The sequence below is a fragment of the Mytilus californianus genome, unplaced genomic scaffold, assembly GCF_021869535.1.
Source record: "Mytilus californianus isolate M0D057914Y unplaced genomic scaffold, xbMytCali1.0.p SCAF_3, whole genome shotgun sequence".
NCBI classification, from domain to species: Eukaryota; Metazoa; Mollusca; class Bivalvia; order Mytilida; family Mytilidae; genus Mytilus; species Mytilus californianus.
The window spans coordinates 24,706,685-24,721,712 of NW_026262679.1; the positions used below are offsets into that span (position 1 = coordinate 24,706,685).

The following is a 15,028-nucleotide window of genomic DNA, read 5'->3' on the forward strand; positions in this document are numbered from 1 at the left end:
ACATGCGATGCATTTTCACGGAAGGAAATTAATTGATTTTCATCATATAACGTCTTAATTCAGCCGACTCTCTAACAAAATTTATGAAGTCAGAAGGATTAATTATATGTGACCCGCCACGACATTTCCAGGCTTATGGAGGTAGAACATCATTGTGAGAAAAACGCCGTTAACTATATGTGACCAGCCACTTCCAGGCTTATGAGGGTACATTGTCTAAAATTTGCTTTTTGTATATTTATCTAGAACATTCTGAAGCAAAAAAACTCTGTCATGTTATTATGACCTATTTTTGTAATAACAATGAAACGAGTCATTTCGAATACCGACATGATAATAAGACTGTTCGATGACGAATTTTTCATTATCGAAGACACTAATTTATAAAATACAAAATTATTGTATTTTATTGGCGCTTAGTTATCTTCAACAGCGTATTTGAATAAAAATTTCAAACGAATTAAATTTACAACATTACAAACAGTTCTTAGTTCTATTTTAGAAAATGTAATTTAAACTTGTTAAAATGAAGTTAGTATAAAATTTGTCAAAGAAAGCTTTTAGAATTCCTTTCTTTTTTTAAATTTGTCTTTTAACTTAGATTTATGATGCATGTCTCTATACATAGTATGCGACGCGTAGCAGTTTATAAGTAGTTGTTCTCATATATGCATTTGATACGGTGCATTTATTATGGATGTCTGTATACATAGTATGCGACGCGTAGCAGTTTTTAAGTAGTTGTTCTCATATATGCATTTGATACGGTGCATTTATTATGGATATATTTTAGACTCCATTTATGAAAATCTATAGAGCAGAGAATTTTGATTTTTTGTATCAATTTAAAATGTAGATTCAAATATTTTTCACTTCAAATGATAACGTTGGACAGTTGGGCTATCAAGGATAATATCTAGTTCAGGTGATCGAATTTTTATTCTATCAGATTTCAGATTTCTCTTAAATCTACTTTTTACGATTTACTACCGGTACTTTAATTAGATTGCAGTAAAAGTACCTCATATTACAAACCAAATACATGTATGATCAAATATACATAATGTCATCTTATCTACTGCTTATTATCCCAGATATCCAAATTATTACAAAGAAATTAAAATAGTTTTCCCCCGTGTTTTGTTTTTATCATATAAATCAAAATTGATAAATGGTATCATTTATGCAGTACAGTGACAGATTCAGGGGTGAGGGGTCACGGGGTAGTGTCGTCATACATATGTCGTTGATACAGACAAAAAGATCTATCATGTCAAAATCATGATACAACAGGAAATTTTCATATGCACGATCTGAACACAAGAATTTACAGAATAAGCATATTTCTTACAGAATAGAGAAAAATGGCCAAAAGAATTACAGAATACAGAAATGTAAAACCCACCCACCCCCTTTTTCCCCCCTAATCCAGACCCTTATATATCATTGTGACGGATAGTTTTGTTTGTTCTATTTAACTTCTATTTTCGAAAAGAATATTTGTACAAGGTGTTGTTAATAAATGTAACGGGCAATATATACCATGCCCTCTCAGCCGACGTCGTAATTTCATTTTTAATGAAAGAAAGTATTTAAAAGCTTCTCTCCCTGTGCAATATGATTTATTAAACTCATTAGGCAGAGCAATTTTTATGACTACTTGCATAATTGTTTAATCGTATTAAATTCTGTATCAAATTTATATTAATAATAAAAGTTTCAGATCTTTAATATTGAAAAACGGGTTAAAATTATTTACTTGCATTAATATTGATATAAAAGGTTTTTTTTGTGTTTTTTTTTTTTGTAGATCTAAGAAAAAAAGCAACTCTGTTACACTAAAACAATTGACTAATTAAAATTGTCACATGGTGTCTTCTTATGTCGTCTGAATTACAATGTAAGTTATTGATCTGTAATTTATATATTCGCCATCCGTAATTATTATCTAAAATGTTTATTTGGCATGCCATACTCGATAGAAGTGCGGACGTGAAAGAAAGCACTCTTCACAAAAACGTGAACGGAGATTATATTCCACGGAGATTACATTTCGATGATTTCGTCATTTATAAAACATAATACGCGAATCTGAAGACATGTATTAAAATTGAATGTTGACACCGATATCGATCTGTTGGATGTAGAATTTATTTTCAAAATAGGTGTTTGTTTAGGATATACCATTCCACGGAGATTACATGCTTAACAAATCTCTGCAGTTTTCAACTTTGTTTAGTGTTCAAGACTGATATGATTTGGAATAAATGACGATTTAACAAAACTATTTATGGTAACCTTATAAACAAAATTATTTATGGTAACCTTATAATCAAATTTAACTCATATCACACTCTATACTGTGCTAAATATTTAGTCTTGCTTGGTCTTCTATCCGTTAACGGGAATTACAGGTTTACGAAGAAAACATTATGACGGCCGGTACGATCGCTATCGTTGTGCAATATGTACTAAACTTTATAAAAATTAAAAATATAGATAATAAAGAAATATAAAAATCTCAGATATAAGTATAACAAGCTACGGGTCTATAACTCGAAGTCGTTAGTTTTGCTTTGTTACGGTGGGACAAATCAGCGTCATAAAATGGGTGCTTTACTGGAGAACCAGTGAGTAGCGCAAAGCTAACAAAACCTGCGTTTCAGGAGTAAGTGCATGGGACCTATTTGTATCATGTTTTATATCTGGTTCTATTGCCAATGTTATTTCATTGATACTGTGTCTATCCAGTCTGTATCTGGATATAATATCCATTTCATTTAAAAAATGATCAAACGAAGAAAGTGTGGTTCTAATATTGAAGATTCTTCTTCGTCTTCTAACATTTGCGGCATCTTGATCGAGAATAAAGCCATCTTAGATATGGTTTAATTCATATTCGCGGAAAAACTACGATCGAGATACGACTGGGTATAGCTGTAGTAAGTTACGCCAGGATTTACGTATTATTTACGCTCATCTTAACTTACGACGGCTTTGTGAAACGGCTGTAAAACCTACGATTTATTTACGATGAACGTACAATGACACGTAGACTTACGAAGGCTTTGTGAAACGGTACCCTGGACCTTTTTCAACAAATTTTTACTATAAGTTCTGACTTCGGTCTTATCCCATATGTATAGTTTCAGTTTAAGGTATGGTTTGGCACTAGACCTTTTTTTAGCCCCTTCCAAAAATGCATGTGCCTTCCTCCGTCATGACATATTGTGTAATTGAGTCTTTGTTCCTGTATTTCATTTTGTTTTTGTTGTAAATATAAATCAGGCTGTATGTTTGCATATTTGCTTTTTTTTTACACTCGTCGTTTTGGAAATTAAAAAGAAGATGTGGTATGATTGCCAATGAGACAACTCTCCACAAGAGACCAAATGACACAGAAATTGACAACAATAGGAGAAGACGTTACTAAGCTGAAAAACTTGTGTCTAATCCATTTGTCATTTTTGAACAATAAAATGTGTTTAAACTAACAACTATAGGTCACCGTACGGCCTTCGAAGCTAAAATACAGTGTTGCGTTTTACTGAAGTTACTCTAAGACTAGAAGCTCTGTACTGTTTTCTTGATGTTGGAGGTCCATAATTTTTTTTTGACGGTGTTGTCCATGTACCATTTTGTAGATCGTACTTCTTGGGCATATGTTTTATAGCGACACGCAACTAGAACTTTGGCTATTTTTCAGTTTAAGTTGTCGTCAGCTAGCAATTTATCTATGCTTTTTTCGGGCTGATTACAGATGTTGTTCAATAGTCCAAGTACTCGGATATGTAGTTGGGCTTCTACTGGTAGTATTCCGTTTAGGATGTTGATAGTAACATCTGCTACATAAGTTGGTAATGAGAGTATAAGCTTATTAGTAGCTTTTTCTGGAAGTTTTCGATTAATTCTGGTGAACTTGTTTTTGGTAGTTTTAGCTCTTATCCATGGAGAAGTACTGGAGATACGTAACACGATTGGTCTATACAAATCCTTAATTAGGTCGTCTGATCTTTAGTAATTAGTGAAGGTAATCAACACATACTAGTTAACCAAGCAAGAAAGGTTTTCTTAGAACAAAAATAAAAATAAAAGTTGCAAAAAATGTTAAATAAAAGTTTCGTTTTGTTTGTAATAATATTAAAGCCATTTGAGAATTTTAAGAAATCCATTCAGTTTATTTAATTTGAAAACGTTAACAAATATAGATCTAATTCATTGCAAAGTGTGGCGTCCTTCAGGGATCAAAACCCCGTTTTAACAGGGTTTGTTAGTTGTAAGGTAATAAATATTTCAGGTATTGGGCATTTGTCATTATCATGATTAGATTATCTAATTGACAACAAACACTTTATACAACTTACCAAGTAAGTACTAAAATGTAACACTTTGCAATAAATGGATGATAAATTCCTGCACCATATTTTACTCTTTTAATAGGGAAAATTAAGGAAAGAAAAACGGCGCGTGATATTTTTTTTTTTAAAGATTATAACTTTCTAAAAGGAAACTCATTAGAACTTCGAAATGGTGTATTTCAACTTTGCTTAACTTATTTCAACATTTTACTTATTTGTCCTAGTTAATTGTGCGAATGCCAGATTTATGTAACATATTTCACTATCTTCATAAAGACAAATACGGATATAACATTCAAATTCTCTTCAAAAAACCTCTCAAGACAAACTTCTAAATTCTAGATCCCTCTGATCTTCATTATTATCGATACACTTGTCATACATGTACATCCTGAATAAATCAATTGTTATTTTTATCAAATTTGGAAATTTAAAACTTCTAAAACGTTTCCCGTAAGAGCGTAATCTTTCATTCTTCTCTATCTGTATAGATGCACCATTGTATCTATATCTTATCCCTTATGACCATGAAATTTTCCTCCAATGTGTCGTGGCTTTCTATTGGCTACTTTTTTTCAGTTAATCGATTTTCTCAAAATTCTCAGATAATCCCGGATTATCTCAGAATTTTCAGATAATCCCGGATTTTCTCCAGTTAATTATTTATCTAATTTTGTGAGGAATATAATGAATTATCTCAAATATGCATTAAGCTGAGAAAATCCCGCTTTATCTTAAAATTCTGAGATAAACCGGGATTATCTGAAAAAAATCGAGATAATCCCGGTTTATCTGAGCTTAATGTAAAATAGTGAGATAATTTATCTGAGATGATCCTAGTTTATCTGAGATAATCTAGGATTATCTATAAAAGTTGTTCAGGCGTGCCATAATCATGCTAACGAACATTATGACGACAGATGGCGCTCGGTTTCTTCTTCTGTGCATAAGCCTCCTGTAAGTAAGAGCACCTCTATATGGAGTATATACCTAAGTAATTTAAATCAATTATGTACAGCACATACATATAAATAAAAGAAAAATAAATAGATAAATACATTGTTTGTTTAATATGGCATATATACCAGGGACTCGGTTTTATATAGAGGTGACCTCGAATAAACATGTATGTCTACTGTACTGGTCACCACACCTGGGAAGGAGTGTGTCACTTCCTGTATTAAGGTATATACAGATGTGTCGCTGGAATGGGCTCTCTTATCAACTTCGCAAATATATTACTGTCACTTGGCAGGCAATTTCTTCTTAATATTTGATCGGGTCAAAATTAGACTAAATACATGAAATATAAGACTGAGCTGGAAAATTCATACTTATATTGTTCTGGGCCGTAAATTTTGGACTAAATGTATGATGGGAGAAATGGGTTGACACCCATTTTTACTTAATATTATAATCTCAATGTTAAAATTTGGGAAAATAATGTAATTATCTAATGATTTTTTAATACCAGAAGCAAATGGATGAAAAATCTTTATTTATTTGGCTCTTGAGTAATGAAGATAAAAATGTTTTATATCATGTTTGTACTTTGCAAAACAAATTGAATGAAGTTTTATTTTAAATGAGTCACTTAGTTAATGTATACTTTATATGAAAACTGTATTGAATATGCAATATTTTGTAATAAAATCTAAAGGAACCAGAAAACTTAACGAGGACCTAAAATGGACTACCCACTATTTCCAACGTAGCCAAGAAGGCAAACTCAACACTAGGATTCTTGATAAGGAATTTGAGATATTGCCCACCAGAATACAAGAAAACCGCATATATTTCACTGGTCATGTCAATTACTCGAGTATCGCTCGGTAGTACCGAGTATCGAATACCAAAATGATACTCGACTAATTGGTTTCTGTTAGAATGTTGTTGCTTTCTTAAAGAAAAAATATTTTTATTAACAGCGCCTCCGTGGAAATTAAATATTAATCAAAAGTAATCAAAATTAAAATACGCTTCGAATGTATGTGTTTAATTGTCATTTAAACTTCCCTCGAACAGATGCAGGATATGAACAAGAGCACCTTTCCAAGTCGAGAAATAGACTCGTCCCAGAAAAAGTTGAAAGGATAATATTTCTAAATAAGAACAAATTCGTTGCACCGTGTGTCGACCCTCAGAGAATGATTAAAGGCATCAATAAGTTCTAATCATCACCCCTTAGTTGATCATTAAATGTGTTTTTTAACAATTTTACAAATAATGTTGTTTGAGTTAACATTTTTCTATAGATGTATGTTAATTGATTGATTAGATTATTGCCAGTTTACATAACTAGTGCATGTAGTAAATAAGCTTTTAATTGTGATATAAAATTCATGGGGCTTTATCTATTCCTTTGTAATAATGCTGTGGGTTTTACGTCCATAAGACAACGACCCACAATACGTAAAATGGGTATAATTTTGTGTTGCATTTTGTAGATGTTTTTCCGAGCGATTACTCGAGTATCGCTCGGTAAATCTAGTGAGTACTCGATTAGTAAATCTTCACCGAGTTGACATCCCTACTGTTTACCCAAATAATTCAGTCGTTGATCTACGACTACTTCATTAACCTCGCAAGTAGGAGAGATCGATTACGTGGAGGGACTGAACTATTCGGATTGTATTTTTATATAGTTTCCGTTCTCGAACGAAACGCCACCCGTCGTCTTCAGAAACAAAATAAAACCGAGTTCCTGTATACATGCCATAAACAAACAATATTTTTCTATTTGTTTTCTTTTAGATGCATTTGCTGTACATAATTGATTTAAATTACTTGGGTATATACACCATATGGAGGTGCTCCTACTTACAGGAGGCTTATACACAGAAGAAGAAACCGAGCGCCACCTGTCGTCATAATGATCGTTAGCATAATACAACGATGACATTTAACACATTGACATTCAACGAATTGACATGTTACAAGTTACAAAACATCAATATACAAATTGACATTTACCAATAGAGAATTTTGAAATCACACAGTTACAAGTTACAGATTGACAATTTACAAATATTAAGAATTTTGAAATTACAAAGATAAAAGTTACAAATTGACAATTTACGAATTAAGAATTTTGACCCCGTTGGCTTTCCATAATTAAAGGACTTCATATCCTTCATTGACATATAGAGTTTTTTGTTTACATTTTGTAATTGCGGGAAATGTATTTCTGACTTACTTTCAATGGTCTATCTACATCTTTCATCCTGTATCGGAGCACAATGTGAACTATCATACTAAGACCATAAAAGAACCACCTTAGAAACTCCAGCATGTTCAGCAGAGACTTGATATCTGAGGGTATGATCAGCGCAAAGGCTATTATACTCTGCAGTAAAAATATCAATGATGAATTTGATTTTATTTTCGTATTTAGTATAAGCTTGACTGATTATTGTATCCTTTTCTACTTAAAAAAAAGATTGACCAAAGGCTTAATATATAAATAATTATATTACATATGATGTAGCATTCTTCTTTTTTCATTGGTAAATATGATCACGTAATTCAAAGGGTATTTCATGTACCTGACGCTATGTTTCTATTTATATATATATATATATATATTGACAGTCAATATTAAAAATCTTGCAAAACACAATGTAAAATACACGGAAAGAACATTGAAATCTATTTCCATAATACACTACTTACATATGTAATATATAAATTAAGGACTTTCACTACAGTCAATACATTATATATGGACCTGTTAGATTATATTGACCCTCGGACTTCGTCTTCGGTCAATATAATCTGAACAGGTCCAAAGTCTATAGTTGATCAACAAGCCCTGTCACTCTAAGGGAAAGCGAAATACTTTTCTCGAGAAGGCAATTTTGAAAAATGTCCAAAATCAATCTGATGAAATACGGTACTTGATGACGCGAAATCACGTGATTGGAAGTCATTTGATTAACATGACCAAGATCATAAGAAAAATACAGACACATTATAATTTTCTTGTATTTTGATAGGAAAGGGAAAATGCAATACACCATTTCAAACAAGTCTGCCATTTAGTTGTGCGATGTACACAATAGTTTCCTCTTTCGTGCTTACCAAACTTGCAAAATGCATTACTCCCTTGAGAAAAAAAGTTCATGTTCAATTTTACATTCATCTCTCAAACAAGTCATGCTTGCTAAACTGTATCTCGCGAACAGTTAACATATTTACTCTCATTTGTAATCAACGATTAAATAACTGTTTACTTGTTATGCAGGGTGCTGTAAACCCTTATTTTTTTAATTCCAAAAGATGTCTTTTTATCGTTTGAGGTCTTTAAGGAATGCAAATAAAATAAAAAGCCATATAAAATTGTTTTTCCAGATTGTATAGATACCAGTACCCTTTCCGACCAACCGGTGCATGAATATTATGCGATTATCGTTCTAAAAGCGTATTTATTGCTTGGTAAAATGGTTCTTCAAACCTTATGTAATGCTTGATTTCCTGACCGTTCTTGATATAACGAATATTTGTCATCTAAGGGATACATACTTCTTGTAGCATCTAAGACGAACAAAACAAAGACATAATTGTTCAAAACTTACAATAAGTATAGTTGATGGTACCGGGATATTTGTGTTGATGTTAAGGTAACTAAGACATTCTGGAAACAATTGTTCACGCGCTGTTGCAAAAACTATTCTGAAATAAAATAATAGAAAAATTTGCACCAAACTGGCGTATTTCTTTTTTGCGACGAAAGAATATGATTTGAAATGCCAGTAACTTTGTACATATACAAGATTTAATAAGATAAAAATAAAACAAAATTCGAAAATGGTCTCAATCTATTTAAAAAAAATGTGTATCGTTCGAAATCAGAACTCAGTTTGTAAACATACCTTCCGACAACCAACCCTGCTCCATTCATTGAACCATATACAGAGCAGGCTACAGTGATGGGAATGATAACAACTGCTCCAGGCAAAACATACTCCGCCCAAGTCTATATATAAATGTAACTCGAGATCTATGATTTATATACTGAAACTTATAAAAATATATTAAAGAAATCATTGCAGATTTTCTAATTTTATTGTAGATAAAGTCCAACAGTAGCTCCATATGTATATATATCCTAGTTGTTAGGCAATTCCAGTGCACGATTATCTTAAAATAGTAGCTGTTTACCAGGGTTCTTTGATAGTGAACTTGAAGTCATTGTCTCGAAAGTTTTTTTATCACCGGCAAACTACTGTCGCCTTAATGACAGTCGCTATGATGATTTGGTTGACCGTTATGGAAAATCATTGTTTAAGGTGGTAACGGCATGTTCCAATTGTGATTTTCCACAGTTCCCTCTCCTTTCCTCCTTTATAACACATCAAATGTGACTGACTATCGAAATGTTGCTTGTCATGAGCAACAATGTCAACAATGGGTGTCACTAATGCAGCGGAAATTGCTTACCATTCTGGAGTATAACCTCGGTTTAATGTTGGGTACATATGTTGTTCAATCCTTAGTTTGTCCGCTTGTATTTTTCGTGTGGTGTTGTCTGGTTACCCTTCGTCCTTTGATTTAATTGCCCCCCCCCCCCTTTGGAATCTTATCCTTCTCTTTCTTTTCCCAAATTAAGCACACCAAAGTACATTTCACACGAAGCGCACAGGCGCTTTTTGCAAACTAATGTGCTGATATTAATTGTTTCATTAAAGGATGCCATAATTATTATTATTGATGGTTATCATTATAAATCAGGCCGTTGGTTTTGTTTCAAATAGGTGGCCTGTAATTGTTCACATCTTTGTTCATAGGACTTTTATAGACATTTGTCTCAATGGCTATCACATCTCCTTATTTTTATATCAGTATAATATAACGGTTAGCGCATACAATAACAGTCTGGATACGCGTACACTACCGGAGTCTCATCTCACTTTTGGTCACAATTAAATTCGATGGGTATGTGTACAGAAGTATAGAAGCAGATATTATCAAATACTTTGTACATATGGAAAAGAAATCAGCTTTTATGTGATACTTATGGACCAATGCTAAGTAAATTATGATAGTTCATACCGCTGCCACAGCCCATGACGATACAAATTCCTCCTTGGTTAAAACCGTGAAGTAGGACACATTCACCATGAGGTATACAACAAGTACCAGAAATAAGGATGTTATAATACATAATGGCAAGTTTCTGAAATGAAAAAAAAATGTTTCTCCGTTAAAGTGCCTGTACCTGGTAGTAAATTGGTATACCATAATGCGAACAGTGATTTAATATTTATTAGATTAGTTTGGATATTGACTCAGTAGAAATAGGAGTCCAATACCCACTTTTAAAGTGTATTTATGATACTCATTTTCTATGAAGATGTTTCAAACTGAAAATTCATATTAGTAGAAAACTACTTTTGTAAACTGTCCTTATTCCTTTTTTTCAGTTTTGATACAAGTAAATACACAAGTGCATTAGAAAAAACAAAAGACACAAAATGGCGATCTAAGAGTTCTTAAAGCTAGTCCAAAGCCCTATTTCAACTAATAGATAAATGTCTGCCCATAATTAGTATGTTTGTGCACTAAATAAATAAATTTATCTTTCTCTCTTTTCATTCCATTATTTACATCTGGATTACTGAAATATAAAGAGTTATTTTCATTTAATAGCATTAGGTCGATACCTCTGCTGGTGGACTGTAAGTCACCCAGAGTATCATCAGTTCAGTAGTCAGATCTTCGGTACTGACATGATTTATAACAAACAGTACCAAAATTCCCTGTTAATAAATGAAGAAACTTAGGTTCAAACTCCCTCTCCTGCAAAATTGACCGTTGATGAATTTGGCAATATTCTTTTTATTATAATATAAAAATAAGGAGATGAGGTATGATTGCCAATGAGACAACTATCCACCAAAGTTCAAATAAAGTGGATGTAAGCAATTATAGTCAACCGTACGGCCTTCAACAATGAGAAAAACCCATACCGTATAGTCGGCTGTAAAAGGCCTCGACATAAAAAATATGAAACAATTAACGGCCTAATTTATAACAAATCAATTAACCAAAAACAAATATGACAGACATGAACCAACGACAACCACTGAACTACAAGTCCATTTTGCTCATATAGTATCTAATGTTACTACGTACTTTTACATGCCTAGTTTTCAAATGATTAGGTTTGAGCGTTTCTGATGAAAGTAAACACAGAAAGCCACTTCGGAAGCATGGCATTGATAAAGTGTTACTCTCATTTACTCCAGATTATTAATAGTCTAACTAATATTATTTTGTCAACGTCCATTTCTGACAGCCGTCTGATGACCTATAGATCTTAATTTTAAATTCTATTGGTCAAAGGTGTATATTTGTCTAATTAGCATGACCTCATTTTATGCTGTTTGGAGGGGACTACCTGAACAAATATTTATTTAAGTTGTACAATTTCTCCAAAACATTTTTACACAATGTGTCCATGTTTCATGTTCTAAACTATTATGTGTAAAAATTGAGAATGAAAATGGGGAATGTGTCAAAGAGACAACAACCCGACCGAAGAGCAGAAAACAGCCGAAGGCCATCAATGTGATGTATGTTTACTCAGTTTTGGCTGCAACTTTACTTTACCAGATGCACATTTCAACAACATAAGGCTCTTCAGAGATTCTCGAGGCCGTTTTATTTGAAAATCTAGAACCTAGTACAAAAGTTGAAGGGCTGAAATAACAAAAAAAAATGATTAACAAACCCAGACAAGGAATCAGATCTATACTTAAGGAAGATACATTCCTAAATTTTGAATGATTTCAAAACAGCAGATTTCAGTACAAATATTCGTATTATCATTTCAGTACATAAGTACTAGCAACTGGGCTAGCGATACAAAGTGGGACTAACAGTCCACCAGTAAACGTATAGACCCATTTGGAGAATAAAATTAACGGTCAAAAATGATTCCTAGGATTTTAAAAGTGAAGTTTATTTTATTAATGCGTCATATTTGAAAACTTATCTACGTTTGATAGTGTACGGAGATAGTTCATTACGAAGAAAAGATGAGCAGTACACGTCAATAGAAGAAACCAAAACGACACAAAAAAGCAAACGATTTTATGTAGTCAATGTACGATCTTTTACAAAAGACAATTGTCCATACAGTATTTAAAGCTCTAAATCGCAGCGAGGTAGAATGTCTTAAGAAAAAACTCAACGGATACTATTAAAGATCCGCTAATAACAGCAAAATTTTTTAAAGGAAAAATAAACTCATCATAGATACCAGCCTCATAAAGATATACTCTAGACAACAACAGATGTAGTCTAATACTAAGGTAAGCTACATGAACCTGATACCAGCCACATAAAAATATACTTTAGACAACAACAGATGTAGTCTAATACTAAGGTAAGGTACATGAACCTGATACCAGTATCATAAAGATATACTTTAGACAACAACAGATGTAGTCTAATACTAAGGTAAGGTACATGAACCTGATACCAGTATCATAAAGATATACTTTAGACAACAACAGATGTAGTCTAATACTAAGGTAAGGTACATGAACCTGATACCAGTATCATAAAGATATACTTTAGACAACAACAGATGTAGTCTAATACTAAGGTAAGGTACATGAACCTGATACCAGTATCATAAAGATATACTTTAGACAACAACAGATGTAGTCTAATACTAAGGTAAGGTACATGAACCTGATACCAGCCACATAAAGATATACTCTAGACAACAACAGATGTAGTCTAATACTAAGGTAAGGTACATGAACCTGATACCAGCCTCATAAAGATATACTCTAGACAACAACAGATGTAGTCTAATACTAAGGTAATGTACATGAACCTGATACCAGCCACATAAAGATATACTTTAGACAACAACAGATGTAGTCTAATACTAAGGTAAGGTACATGAACCTGTGGCTGCCTTCTACTAAATTTTTAACACCGAACGCTCCATATTTTAATCTCGATTAGCGGAATAACCATAAGGTACATAGTAAAGCTCAAAATAAAAATGCAGAAAGAACGCTTTACTCTATAATACCTGATTAATGGACAGCTAAAAATGAAACTATACTATTTCATACCATATTAAAGCATGGATTTGCTTCAGATACGTTGAACGCGTATTTATGATGATCGGAGGTATGTTCTTCAATAACTTCAGTTATAATACTACATTTTTGTCATCAATTGTCTTGTGTAATATGATTAGAATATTTGATGTTGTATGATTGTACTATGTGTTGAGCTGTTTTTATTTTCTACATGCGATGTTTTGTTGTCATTTTGGATTTGATATTTGAATAGTCCGAATCCGTTGAATTCTAAGTTTCATACAACATACCGTTTAGGATTCTTCAGCTCCTCTGTTACAAAATTCAGTTGAGTCCTAAAATATAAATAAAAATTACCTCATTATCTCATAAATCGATTTGAACAACTCAAACCAAAGTGACAAACAAAGACTATAGAATCACATGAACTCCAAAATGGAGCGAGACCATGTTCGTCGACAGGGAAAAAGATGTCTCCTGCTACCAAGCATCACCCGCCATGCGAATCCACACTGATTCGAAATGTCACACGAAGGTGTTTGAAGGTGCAAACCCTCCCATAACCTGGGAACACATGAAAAAACTATGCAAAACAATAAACGAAAAACAAATATGAGAAACAGCAAAAAACGACAACAACTTGATTACAGGCTCCTGACTTGGGATATGCACACATAGAATGTGGCTGTGTTAAACATCTTTGCTGGCACAAAAACCCTACCCAAACCTGGAACAGTGGTGTAACAGTATAACATAAGAAGACAAACATTCAAAAATTAGTTCAAAAGGTTCAACTCATCAGATCAATACAAAGAAGAAAAACAACTAACAAAAATACAGACCGAATGTGGCAGGGAATTTATACATCCCTCACAACAAAAAAGACACAAAGTACAGATATGAAAGTACTTGCAGTTACTGACAGCTAGTTTAAAGCCAATAGCAACTTATTATATTAATATATACCGATTATTTGTACCCTGCATCGAGAATGATATTTAAGTCACCATATGAACAATTTTCAAAAGATGTCCGAATGCCTTCACAGTTTGTGCACATCCTCAATGTATATACAAACATGCTAGAAAAGTTTGAAAGCTCTGGGTGAAAACTATTGATAACATTGCTGAACATTGACTGAGTTTTGCCATCTGGAAAAAAACAGCTAAAACTCTCTGAACATGTGAACAAAGTGAGCTACACATTGTCAATTTATTCACATTCATTTTGGTTGAAATATGCTGATGAATTAGAAGAAACATTACATCTTTCCAGCAAAACCCGACTTTCATCATTCTATAAGTTGATTGAATTCCTGTACAATATAAACATGGGTAAAGACCCGAATGGTCCCATGACAATTTGATGATGATGCTGGTCTTGCTGCTGCTGCTAATGATGAAGATGGCTGTGAAGCGTCAAGTGACAATACTTAAAAATTTGAAAGGTAATTGTAATAATAATAGCATTTGATATGCTTGATGAATCATTTAATTGAATGCTAATAAAGTAAGTTGATAATCGTATATTTCTTAAAATTAGCAAACCATAAAAAACTATTGTCTCATAGGTGATTTGTGTGAGACTTTTTTTTTACATTTGTTA

The 15,028-nt window shown here is 32.8% G+C and overlaps 1 protein-coding gene across 3 annotated transcripts in view; it reads right to left on the minus strand.

Annotated features, from left to right (window-relative positions):
- Nucleotides 1–15,028, minus strand: part of LOC127734194 (b(0,+)-type amino acid transporter 1-like) — a 96,689-nt gene that overhangs the window by 67,528 nt on the left and 14,133 nt on the right. For all 3 annotated transcript variants that reach the window (XM_052243940.1, XM_052243939.1, XM_052243938.1), the window contains exons 7-11: nt 13,714–13,758; nt 10,410–10,533; nt 9,230–9,333; nt 8,933–9,029; nt 7,555–7,704 (exon numbers count right to left, since the gene is read on the minus strand). In XM_052243940.1, the coding sequence (XP_052099900.1) occupies nt 7,555–7,704; nt 8,933–9,029; nt 9,230–9,333; nt 10,410–10,533; nt 13,714–13,758 (520 nt within the window). The remainder of the gene's footprint in view (nt 1–7,554; nt 7,705–8,932; nt 9,030–9,229; nt 9,334–10,409; nt 10,534–13,713; nt 13,759–15,028) is intronic.